This window comes from Pristis pectinata, chromosome 5, assembly GCF_009764475.1.
Source record: "Pristis pectinata isolate sPriPec2 chromosome 5, sPriPec2.1.pri, whole genome shotgun sequence".
Taxonomy (NCBI): Eukaryota; Metazoa; Chordata; class Chondrichthyes; order Rhinopristiformes; family Pristidae; genus Pristis; species Pristis pectinata.
In genome coordinates, this window is record NC_067409.1 from 72,385,824 (window position 1) to 72,399,434 (window position 13,611).

The following is a 13,611-nucleotide window of genomic DNA, read 5'->3' on the forward strand; positions in this document are numbered from 1 at the left end:
TTTCATGACCCATTGGGATGAGCCAGAATGCTCTATAACCTAGGGAGCATTATTTTTGGGCTTGCAGGAAATACAGCAGCCAATTTATACACAGCAAACTCCTGCAAACAACAATATGACAATGACCAGATGATCTTTTGTTTAGCAATAATAATACAGGGATAGGTTTTAGCCAACAATTAACTCCCCCACTCTGCCAGAGGAGGTGGTGGAGGCAAATACAGTACAATATTTAAAAGGCCTTCGGCCAGATACTTGGCAAGGAAAGGCTTGGTGGATGCAGGCCCAACGTGGATAAATGGGATCAGCGTAGGTGGGCATCACGGTTGGCACGGATGAGGTGGGCCAAAAGGGCCCATTTCTGTGCTCTAGGTTTCTATGAGTTCATGATTCTGCAAGGCAATGACATGAAATATGTTACCTTTACCCAAAGGCAGAAGCAGAACCTCAGTTTACCATCTCAACAATGACATTCAACAGTAGCATTCCCCTGGTACCACCTCCCTCTGGTGGGGCTGTGCCCCTCAGTACCACCTCTATGGCAGGGCTGTGCCCCCTCAGTACTGCACCAGAGTGCCAGTATGCATTTTTCTACTGTAGTCCCTTAATGTGGTCTTTAACCAAGAACCTCCATCTCCCTTTTTGTTTGTAAATGTGAGCTAAGTATTTCACCATTACAATTCAAATTCATCAGACTGCACAGGATGTCAAGAGTAGTGTTACTCTAAGGATCAGATTATGGGAAATGGCATTTTAATAATGTATGTCTATTTACATACACAGTTTATATTGATGAACTGCAAAAGCAAAATACTACAGATGTTGGAAATAAAAAATGAGACAAGGACATGCTGGAAAAGCTCAGCAGACTATGCAATATCTATGGAGAGGGATAAAGTTAATATCTCAGGTTGATGATATTTCATTAGAATTATTTTATATTTCCAGTGTGTGAACAGAACCCTAAACCAATTGATCTTCCATGCTATTTTGTTTCTCGACAAAATGCTTGTATATTATCTACACACATAGAGAGATCTGTGAATGCATCAGAAGCCTGTGATATGCTGTATTTGGAAGGCCATAAGGTTCTTAAATGAATTAAAGTATGAGGAAATGGAAATTCTTTGCATGCCATTAGGGTCCCAAGCCAACAGTCAAAGCAGATACAATATGGAGAAGCAACTTTTTCTGTACATGGTTACTCAAAGGCATTTAAAAAAAGACTAGCAATCAAGGAGTGCTTTAATGCCAACTGGACATGAGGGCACTTGCTAACATCCAGCCCTTATTTATGTCAAGGTGACATTGTTGTGCTACATGTCAATGCTACAATTACTCTTCATCAAAGAGGTTAACAGATGTGCTTATAATTCCCACACAACAAATTTCAGAAATCACAAAGCAATTGAGGGGCAAATGACAAAAATTACAGGCAGATAAAGGTATAGTATTTCAGTTTCTTGGAGATGTTGTTAAGTCTGTCATTTTTCTCTCCTGATAGGCACTTAACCCATATGTAATTTGGGGTACACTGTATCTTAATTTCAACCACTATACTCTTACAGTAAGCCACAATGTAATGGACCTGGTTATCAGTGAGTTGTCACATGTGGATTTCCAGAAGTATCACCAGTTGTAAGTGCATTTACCATGGCAACTGACCTTGTACATTTTTAGTTCTGTAGCAATACTGGAGGTCAACATCATCTTTTACATCTATGCAGTTGCTGGAAATGTGACTGAAAATATCCTATTGCAACTTTGAGTGTCTCTGAAAGTATTCCAGAATGTGAAAAGTAATCTGGAATGAATTTTATTTTGAAGATGCAATGCACAATACAGGATCATTCTTTACTGACACCTCAAAGCTGAAAATAGGGTCATTTCAGTCGAAAGGAGACCATTTGGCCGATCAAGTTCATGCCTCACTGTAGTAAAATCTAATCAGTCCATTTCCCCCAGTTTACTCCCCTGGTCCTCCAAGTTTACTTCCCTTTTGAAATCATTGACCTCTGCTACCCTTACAGACCACCAGCTCCAGGTGACTACCTCCCTGTATGTAAAAATAATTCTTCCTCACATCCTCCATTTCTCACCACATCACAAGAACTGAATGCAGTGGACCAGGTTGGAAGAGGTGCATGTGAACCTCTGCCTCACTTGGAAGGGCAGTTTAGATACCTGGATTCTGATGAGAGAGGAGGTGATGGGACAGGTGTTACACCTCCTTTGGTTGCAGGGGAAATTGCCAGGGGCTGGACAGTGGTGTCTGGGGAAGAGAAGGATGAACAGATCAGAGAGTCCTGAAGACAGCGGTCCCTGCAGAAAAGGGGTGGGGGGTGTAACCATTGGTGAGATCATGTTGGAGCTGGTGGAAATGGTGGAGAATGAAGTGTTGGATACTAAGGCTGGTGGGATGAAGGGTGAGGACCAAGAGAACTCTACTGCAGTTCTGGAGACACGAGACTGCAGATGCTGGAATCTGGAGCAAAAAACAACCTGCTGGAGGAACTCTATTGCTGTGATTAGAAAATGAATGTTTTAAGGTTGATCAACAATAGAATGAAAAATCCAGAGTACAATCAGAGATCATGAAGTCAAATCCAAAAGAGAATGGAAAATACTCCAAACCATTTAATCATCCATTATATAAGCGATCTTGGAGCCAACCACGTTAAAGAAAATGCCTTGTAATTCATTCACTCTTTAATATTAAACTAGAAAGGAATGTGTTCCTCAGAACCGATCACCATTTTTGTCTTTGGTTGATCTGATCCGAAACAACAATTTGCTTTCTGTAGCGAACCATTTAACGGGAGCTGAAGTTGCACACCTCCCTGTGGGTAGCTTGTGAAAATTGGCAGAATCTTGTGATTGTTTTGTGTACTTACCAGAATCAAGGTTGTTTGAATCATTGTCAGTAGCCAAAGTTAGCAGCAAATTTGGAAATGCCCTTTAAAACCTTGAATAAATAAAGTGGAATGACTATTTCATCAACTTTTCCAAATTCCTCTTTTCTCAGATCTATATGTGGATGCAATTCATATCAAAGAGAAGTAGAGATGCACTAAAACCAAATTTTCATTTGGGATAAAGTAAATGTAACTATTGTTCATGGTAATCAAAGTTTCTTCCAAATACTGGGGTTTACGATTGTATATTTGGGTTTCCTTAAAAATTAGTTAGTAGCAATTCCTGGACTTTTGGTAACTTTAACTACTTATTATTTAAAGTTGATTCTGGTTCCTAGTTTTGTTTGTATCTTCATTTGCAATGGTGTGGTCAGAGCGAGCTCAGAATTTTGTGGAAATTGTTTTGACTGTCTTTCCAAATGAAGCATGTGAAACAGATGCCATGAACCATCCAGCATTCACACCTGAAGGAGTTTGTACAGAGTAAAATGGGGAAAACTCTGACTTGCAATTATGTTTTCAAAATTTTATTTGGATGATGATAAGTTAATGGCATTGCAAAATGGTAATGACATCAATGGTGTAAAAATGGTCTGATGAGTTACCCAAAGCTACTATTTATTTAACTTGTTTTCCAATTAAAGACTGCCAATTTTAAGTCGCATTATGATTAGCTAAATCTAAATGCAAGTTCTTCTAAATCTGATGTTTACTTTATCTTCATTTGTGAGATAAATAATATTATTTGCATGTGGTATAATGAGCCAGGATTTCATTTTTAACCCAAAATAGGTAGACTAGTTAACATCTGTTTTAATATTTTTCCACAGTCATGCACATTCACTCCAATGGTATTTCCGTTATAAGTATTTACCTAATCCACCCTTGCCTTGTATACTTTTGACCTACTCTATAGTGGAATCAGTTTCTTGAGTAGCGTCATTTGGTCTGTGTTGATGTCCTGGTTGGATATCATGGACGCATTTGAATCAGAGTCAGGTTTATTATCACGTGAAATTTGTTGTTTTGTGGCAGCAGGACAGTGCAAGACATAGACATGAAAATTACTATAAGAAAAATAGGTAAATAGTGCAAAAGTGGAATAACGAGGTAGTGTTCATGGACCATTCAGAAATCTGATGGTGGAGGGGAAAAAGCTGTTCCTGAAATATTGAGTGTGGGTCTTCAGGCTCCTGTACCTCTGCCCCAGTGGTAGTAACGTGAAGAGGGCATGTCCCATGTGGTGAGGGTCCTCAATGATGGATGCCGCCTCTTGAAGATGTCCTCGATGGCGGGGAGGGTTGTGCCCATGATGGAGCTGGCTGAGTCTACAAACCTCTGCGGCCTCTTTCAATCCTGCGCATTGGAGCCTCCATACCAGCCATTGATGCAACCAGTCAGAATGCTCTCCACCATACATCTGTAGAAATTTGCAAGAGTCTTTGGTGACGTAGCAAATTTCCTCAAAGTCCTAATGAAGTAGAGCTGATGTCACCAGCGAATTTATAGATGGCATTGAGCTGTGCCTAGCCACACAGTCAGTTCTACAAACTACATATAAAGTATTACAACACAAAGCATAACATTTGAAAAGTTTACCTACATGTTTGCTACTCTTAACTATTTTACGACCTGCACGTTGATTTTAAACAATGAAAGCAACATATTGCTGCAGGAGGGTTGGTCACTGGATTAGACAACCAAAGCTCTTGGTTGTGTCTGGATTGTCATTAGCAATTTAGATGATGTTGCTGCCAATGACACAATTTGAGATTTCCTTATTTCCTTAGAGATAGAGGCCATTCAACCCATTGAGTATATACCAGTTCACAGAGGTAATCCATTCCGCCACTAATTTTTCCTCTTACTTTTTCTCCCAACATTCCCCCTCAATTCTACCACCCACCTACACAAAGAGCAACTTATAATTTAACCTACGTCTTTGGATTGTGACCCAGAAAAAACCCATGCGGTCACAGGGAGAATGTGCAAACTCCACACAGAGAGCAGCAGAGGTCAGGATTGAACCCAGGTTGCTGGTGCTGTGAGGCAGTGGCTCTCCTAGCAGCACCATTGAGATTCAAAGCTTTTATTAGTAAATTCTAATTACAGCCTCGCTGCCGCAATACATTTGATTTTCAGTTGTGATTTTTCATTCTTTGCCTCATCTGTTTTGGTTCCCTTATCAAATGGTCACAAATTTAAAAACAAAAGCTTCAAAGAGTGCCAGTAAGTGTCTTTCCTGGATTCAGATCCTCCCAAAGTTGTTGTTCTTGCTTACTGCTGCCTCAAATTGCTGCCTTTTTTGAAAAAAAATGTTCTTTGCAGTGAGATTTGCATGTGTCCCAGTCAAATTGTGCTACTTGTGTTAGTGATGGATATTGAAGCTAGTGAAAGGAGTGCTGATTAGATGATTTGCTCTGATGTGGATAATGTTGGTGTGTTATAATTATTTCATCCAGGTGACCGATGAGTTTTCCTACATACTCCTGGCTTGTGTGTCATTGATTTAATACCATTTATTAGCAACAAAAAAATTACTGGCAATATGTACAATTATTAGAATTATGTAATGTAATTAAAATTTGGATCCAGAAATGGGAAAGTGAACTGAATTTTCTTGTTGTCTAAAAGTCTCAACAGATGCAAGAAAAAGAACATTTTCTTCTAAACTAAAAGCATTCGGATAAAGAATGTTGTCATTACCTCCAAAGAAAGAAAGCAAGCAAGCTTTACACAAATGGGACAGTACTTGTGGAGAAATGTTGCCCAGGAAACTCTAGGAATCCCCCTGCTCCTCTTGAACAATGCCTTGAATATTTTATGTCAACCCTAATATAGCCAACATTGCAATACATTCTTAGTGCCATGTCAACTAGGATTTTGTGCTGAAGTTGTGATGTAGGGATTGAAGTTGAGATGTAGGGATTGAAGCTGCAATCTTCTGATTCGAGGAACAGCATCATAGTGTGGACAGTGTAGATGTGGGAAATATATTCATTATTTACAAAGGGCTATGTTTGAAAATACTGTTTGCAAAATATGCACACTATTTTGATTAAAATAACTACAGCATCTTCATACTCTGTTTAATAAATGTAAATATAAAAAGTCTACTTGTTTAGCAATGTTCTTCCTTTATTGTCAAGCATCAACTAATATGATTGCATGTGATCTTTCTGAATGGCCATGTGTCAATATTATGGGAACTTATTGAAACAGTGTTCAATGATGTCTTACTAATTGCTGAGAAATTGTCTGAAGGGTTCCAATTCCTAATCTGTTTGATAAATGAGTAAGTAGCAGTAATCATTATTAACCTCTGGTTGTGTTAGTATACAGCATATTCTAAACTACATGGTGCCATGTAATACACTACCTATGTGTTATTGGAGGAAATCATCGAAGTACCTATGTGTTATTGGAGGATATCATCAAAGTAGGGGGTAGGTTAAAATTACTTCAAATACAGCTTAAGTAAAATAACTGCCTTCTGTTTTGTTAAAGCCACTCCTTGCTACTGGTATATGAAAATTAGGCTATATCATTTTCATATAGCCTAATTTTTTATGTAATTACCATTATTTATATACTTCTAAAATAATCAAACTGGTTTCCTTGCATCCTAATATAATAAAGGATTCTTGGTTTGGAATCCATGCTCGATCAAACATTGCTAGACTCATAGAGCTCCATGGCACAGAAACAGGCCCTTCTGCCCAAATCATCCATGCCAACTAAGATATATCTATCTGAGTTAGTCCCATTTGCCTGTATTTGGCCCATGTCCCTCTCAACTGTCTCTATCCATGTACCTATCTAAATGTCTTTGAAACATTGTAATTGTACCCACCTCTACAGCTTCCTTTGGCAGTTCATTCCATCTACCCACCACCCTGTGTGTGAAAATGTTTCTCCTCTCACCTTAAGTGTATGTCCTCTAGTTTTAGACACCGTGCCCCCCACAGCCCCCCCCCCCCCCAGCCTGGGAAAAAGACTGTGACTATCCACCTCATCTACATACCTTGTGATTTTATATACCTCTAAGGACACCCGTCAGCTTCCTATGCTTCGGGGGGGAAAAGTCCCAGCCTATCCACTCTCTCCTTGTAACTCAAGCCCTCCAGTTCCAGTAACATACTGTGAATCTTTACTGCAGCCTTTCCAGCTTAATGACACCCTTCCTATAGCTAGGAGATCAGAAATGCATACAATACTCCTAGCATGGCCTCACCAGCAACTTGTACTATTGCAACATGATGTCCCAATTCCTGTACTCAGTGCCTTGACTGATGAAGACAAGCATACCAAATGCCTTCTTCACCACCCTGTCTATGTGTGTCACCACTTTCAGGGAACTATGTATCTGCAACCCTAGGTCTCTCTGTTTTGAAACACTCTCCAGGGCCCTACCATTTACTGTGCAAGTCCTACCCTAGTTTAACTGACCAAAATGCAAAACACTTCGCACTTGTCCAAATTAAGTTCCATCTGCCATTCCTTGGCCCACTTCATCTAGATCCTGTTGTAATCTTAGATAACCTTCTTCACTGTCCATTACACCACCAGTGTTGGTGTCATCCGCAAATTTACTAACCATGTTAACATTGTCATCCAAATTATTAATACAGATGACAAATAATAGAAGCAATCCCTGTGGCACACCACTGTCACAGGCCTCCAATCTCAATTACAACCCTACAGTACCACCCTCTGTCTCCTTCCACCAAGCCAATTTGGCTAGTTCACCATGGATCCCATGTGACCTAACCTTCCAGAGCAGCCTACCTTTCAAGAACCTGTCAAAGGCCTTGCTAAAGTCCATGTAGACTGAATCTACCAGCCTATCCTCACCAATCTTCATTACCTCCAGAAAAAATCTCAATCAACTTTGTGAGGCACGATTTCCCACTCAAAAGCCATTCTATCCCTTATCAGTCCCTGCCTTTCCAAATGCTGGTAGATCCTGTCCCTCTGAATCCCCTCCAGTAACTTTCCCACCACTAATGTTAGGCTCACTGACCTGCAGTTCCCTGGCTTGTAATTTCGCATTTATTTTATTCAAACACACAAATCAAAGTGCTATAAATATAAATAAAACCAAGCACATCAAAATATACTGAAAATGTTAAGTCCTAAAGGTCCAAAAAAGGCACTTAAAGAAAAACTCAGCAGGATTGCACTTCTCTAAAGGTCTTTACAAGAAAATTAGAAACATTTAAATTCTGGAAGAACGTGGAGCTGAAGGACAACATGGGTTAAGCGTCATAGTTTGCTGCTTTGTTTGTAAGACTATGATACCTGCATGTCTTCAGCGTTGAAAGGTTGCTGTGTACCACAGCACAAGAACAAAGATTATCATCTTCAACAAATCATGTTGCATTTTTTGAGTATTTTTTCCTCTGGCTGAAGGGAAAACTGTTGAAATAATGGAAGGTAGAACGCTTCCCCAGAAAGATATCAGAATCAAAAATGTAGAATAAGCTGTGCCAACTAAACATTGCAGGTAAAGCAGAATCCTTCATGAGCCTATGTAAGTGACTGTTGTGTGGTCAGCCTTTTGTGAATTCTTACCACTTTTAGGCAGTGGAGAGGAAAGGTTAATCTGCATTCATTTGGGCAGCTAAACAAGATCTAATTCAGAGAATAAAAACCACAACAGGAAATGTTTCATTTGAAAATGCACTGATGGTATCATTTGTATTCAATTAACTGAATCTAGTTCATAAAGTGGATCAATCATCCAGCGACAATCATTTACCTTTCAATGGGGCAGCAACAAAGCTGTTAAATAGGAAATTATTGCCACCGGTTTAATTAGTATTGGATTGTGAGCATGTTAATTTTATGCATGCCCATAATACCCATTTCACGGAGTAACCTTTTTTCAGCAATAGATCAGAAAGTTGTATGGTTGATACTTCCAAGTAGGCTGTGAATTATTGCAACTCATTTCCACATGAATCTACAGGTCTTAATTGATCCAGTCCTGCTCAGACTGGGTCTTCCTGCTGTCATCTGGATTGCAACCTTACTTATCCTGAAGCACTGAGTTTGCATTTGTCCTTCCATTCTGTCTTTGTTCTGTATGGTGTTGCACCTTGCACTGAGAGAGGGTACCAACCTGAAGACTTGGTTCCATTCCAATTTGTTGCCCTATTTCTCCCTGTGCACTCCCTTCTCCTCTGTACATGTGAAATGTCCCTCAAATACTTAACTCCTTTGCACAAATTCAATTGGTTACGTAAAGCTGAAGAGGCGAGATGAGACGAGATTGGCACGAGCAGAAAGAGCCAGCTGAACAGGACCAGAATAACCGCAACACCTGTGTCCTAGAATATCCCAGCTCCTTAGGCAATCTTAAAACAGAAAAGAGCTATTCTTATTATCTAACCATAATTCACTATTTTTTGTGGAAACAGAATTACTGTGTGCAAAGTAAGGTTACCAATCCAAATTGCGACATTTATTAGTGTTTGGTCATGGACAGTTCAGGTTTGTGATATTAGACTGTATATCAAGCAGCCTTAGTCAACTGTGACTTAGATACAGGCAATAACAGTGTTTACTGCACAGTGTATTCAAACTAAGCAGTGGTGAGCAATCCATTACTATTCAAAGAATAAAGAGCAAGATAACAGTTCAAGGATACCCAGTTGGAGCATTTTTATTGGGTTGAGGGGATGGGAAGGAGGGCACTTGACCCTTAACTATAGAAAAACACACTAAAATTCTTTTCAGACTAAACTAATGGACTCCAAGACCATTCTTAATTAAAGTTGAAAGGTTACCAACTACTTGTGGTTGAAATGGCATTTGAAGCCAGGTGGGGACAGTGGGGGGTATATAAGATGACCAGGGCTAGAGGATATGAAGTTGTGGAATGATGTTCCAGCCAGAGAAAACTGTAGCAATAGGATGGAAAGGGGCCTGGGGAAGAAAACAATGTTAACTGATGTTCAGTGTTTATTTTCTGGGTCTGGTGATACCATGTACTCCTCAAACTCTGCTGGAATCTTGAATGTAGCAGCTAGTATTTAGGTCTCTGTAGCAGATTCTTCATGTTACGTTATGAGCTGCCAGTCCCCCATTAGGTGTCCCCTGTAAACTGGAGAAGTATGTGTTTCAAACAAATGTCAAAAATAAATTCGAGCCAGGCACAGAATGACCTTGAGGTGGTCTCTCTCTATCGATACAGCAAAGACCTAAGGAGTTTTTTTTCCCTAAAAAGAGGCATTCCCCAATGGGTTCATTAAAGAGCCCAGGAGAAAAGTATACTGGTACTACATTTTGAGAATCTGGAAGCCCTCATTTTTTTTCCCCCTCCCCATTCCAGGTTTAATGTCATGTGGGGTTGAAATGCCATATAAGTGACCTGCTTAGGCTAGAAAATATATAATGCAAGCTAGGCAACAAAATCTGCTGATAAGTGTAAGTTTTTTGTGTGAAGTGCATCACAGTGCTCTACCTCTTTTATTCTTAGGTACTCATCGGCCATTTGTACACCACACAAAAGCTCATAATTGAAAATCAGTGAAAGTCACCTTTCGGCCACTGGTGGTGTCCTGATCTTCAAGAACTTAATCTTCTCTCTCTACTATGTTTGACAACACTGTAAAAGATTCTGGAAGCAAGACTTGTACAATAATGTAATCCATGCATTTAACTGTACTGCTAAGTTGCAATAATGCTATATTTTACAATTCTAGAGCAATGGTAAAGGTCAGCTATGTAATTAAAAATGCATTTTTTGTAATCCCAATGCAATGTTTAATTTTCGATGTTACACATACTAATGAGCAGACACAGTCTATAGTTAAATATTAGTTTTCTGCTCAACCAATAAAGGAACAAGAAAAACTCACTAATGAAGTGTGTACTCATGGCTAATATTTTGTCCTGGAATAATCTCTACAAATATTTACAGCAACATACCAGTGGCCTGTTTATGAAATAGAGCAATATGTTTATATTATGCACTTCACACTGTTGATTGTATGGTATGTATATTTCTCCAATCTCTACAGATATGCACTTAAACCAAGTTAGGTTTAGAACATAATGTTACTGGATTCTGCAGTAGACAGATGTGGTCGGGCTAGTCTAATTCCAGTTATATACCTTGGTGTTCCATGATACAAAAGCATGAGGCTTGATCCAGCTGGCATCTTATGTTGACAGCCAGTACCTTGTGCTTAACCCCAACACAAGCCCTGCAGCCGCACTAACCTTGTGGGTCTAATCAAGGTTGAACCTCAAGCCCTGGACTACCCTAATGGCCATCATTTTTAAACATTTGGAGCATCCATAGTTTTTTCTGTATTGCTGTTTAATGAAGCAAATAAACACAATAGAACATAGAACAGTACAGCATAGGAACAGATGCTTTGGCCCATGATATTGTGCCAAACTAATTAAGCTAACAATGCCTAATTAAACTAATTCATTATGCAAAGAATAGAGGGATATGGTTAGTGTGCAGGCAGATTCATGTGCCTATCTAAGAGCCTCTTAAACTGGCAGCGCATTCCAGGCACCCACCATGCTGTGAGTGTAAAACAAAACACCCCATACATCTCCTTTGAACATTCCCCCTCTAACCTTAAATGCAGCCCTCTAGTATTAGACATTTTGACCATGGGAAGCGGGCTGACTATCTATGCCTCCCATAATTTTATAAACTTCTATCAGGTCTCCCCTCAGCCTCCGCCACTCCAGAGAAAACAAACCTAGTTTGTCCAACCTCTACTTATAGCACATGCCCCCTAATCCATGCAGCATCCTGGTAAATTTCTTCTGCACTCTCCAAAGCCTCCATATCCTTCCTGTAATGGGGCAACTAGAATTGAATGCAATACTCCAGATGCAGCCTAACCAGATTTTTATAAAGCCACAACACAACTTCCTGATTCTTGAACTCAAGTTACTGCACAAGTTGATAGGATGGTAAAGAAGGCTGATGGCATGCTTGCCCCGACTAATAAAGGCAAGCATGCCATACACTACCCAATCAACTTGTGCAGTCATTCTCAGGGAGCTTTGGACTTGGACCCCAAAATCCCTCTGTATATCAACAATGTAAGGGTCCTGCCATTAACTGTACTTTCCCCTTATACTTGATCTCCCAAAGAGAGCTTCCCAATAGAGTTTCTAACCATACATAATTTATTAATGCCTAACAATGTGCATTCTGGATGGTTTCCACTGCACAGATCTCAGCCATCGAGGTTCTCAGTCTCCTGCCATATCTTGGTCTCAGTGTGCTGGGCCACACAGTACAACCAAATCTGAAGTATCTACTCAAATGGGATTATCATACTACTTAGGTTGCCTCCACACAGTAACATAATACTCCCTTAAGGTATCCAACTCACTCAAAGACTGGCTCAGGCCATTTGCCAGCTCCTTGAACAGTTGTGCCCAGTAGCATCTTTCCACTTCATTGTGGCCTCTGTACACAGCAGTATTTACTTGCAGTCCCATAGTGAAGTAAATGTACAGTTCTTTCTGGCTGAACACTTGCACAGTCAATACAGCAAATGCCAAGGTTTCAACAAACACGATAACTCTTTTAATATTGCAGTAGTTGCATTCTTCGTTAATGTTACCAATTCATGCCATGATTTAATATTTGAGAGTATTGCCATTCCAGATACAACCATGCAATTCTACGACTGCCCTTGGATCCACACTGTTAGATTATCTAGCAACCTCTTGTGTGCATAACCTTTGCTTATGCTGATGGAACTTATAGAAGTTCTTCTCTTGGATGATGGCTCAAGCCAGATAGAGTCATAGAGGGATTCAGCCCGGAAACAGACCCTTCAGCCCAATGAATCCATGCCGACCATCAACCACCCATTTACACTAATCCTACATTAATCCCATGTTTTATTCCGAACTCCCTCCAGATTATACCACTCACCTACACGCAATTTACAGTGGCCATACTGCACATCTTTGGGATGTTGGGGGGGGGGGGGGGGGGGGGTGGGGGGAAGGTGGAACCCACATGGTCACAGGAAGAATGTGCAAGCTCTACACAGACAGCACCCAGGGTCAAGATTGAACCTGGGTCTGTGGTGCTGTGAGGCCCTTTTCAGGTGGTCCACTTGTGCCATTGCATTGCTACTGGTGCATTGCTGCCTGTACTATGATCACTCCACCTGCTGACAAGGACAGGGTCTCCTGTACACATGTACTCTTCTCCCTTGGCATATCTTCGCTCCAACTTCCAAGATAATGGATCAATAGCTACTGATTTCTTACTCTCCATGGTCAGTTTATTAGATCTGTGGTGGTTTGTCCTGATGTGGCTATGTGAGAGTTTTGGAATATGAGCAGTCTCTGCAGCCCACCTGACCAGTGGTCAGCTTGGGTGGGGCCAGTGCTCCCCACTGCTGCTGTTCTTTGGAATTCAAATGACTTGATCCAATTGATGCCTATCTGTGGCCCATAACCACAATACATAACTGGACTCATCCATCTCTACTGGCAAGCCAATAGTCTTTCTCCCCTATAACCTGAAGAAAGCCTCTTGCACAGATGCTTAACAATGGTTTGCTCTACCCGAATGGAAAGTGCTTCAGGTATTCTCAGCCCACCTCTTGCCCTACAACTCTCCAGCTTGCAGCAGTGTCAATGTGCCTGCTGATCATAGCATCTTCTATTGATATGTTGTAATTGTCTGCAGATG

At 40.4% G+C, this 13,611-nt stretch overlaps 1 protein-coding gene across 1 annotated transcript in view; it reads left to right on the forward strand.

Annotated features, from left to right (window-relative positions):
* The window catches only part of LOC127570653 (LYR motif-containing protein 4), a 147,371-nt gene extending 136,146 nt beyond the window's left edge, over positions 1–11,225 (forward strand). Inside the window, exon 3 of the mRNA XM_052016405.1 lies at positions 10,399–11,225. Coding sequence (XP_051872365.1) covers positions 10,399–10,452 — 54 coding nt within the window. The 3' untranslated portion in view covers positions 10,453–11,225. The remainder of the gene's footprint in view (positions 1–10,398) is intronic.
* The last annotated feature ends 2,386 nt before the right edge of the window (positions 11,226–13,611 follow it).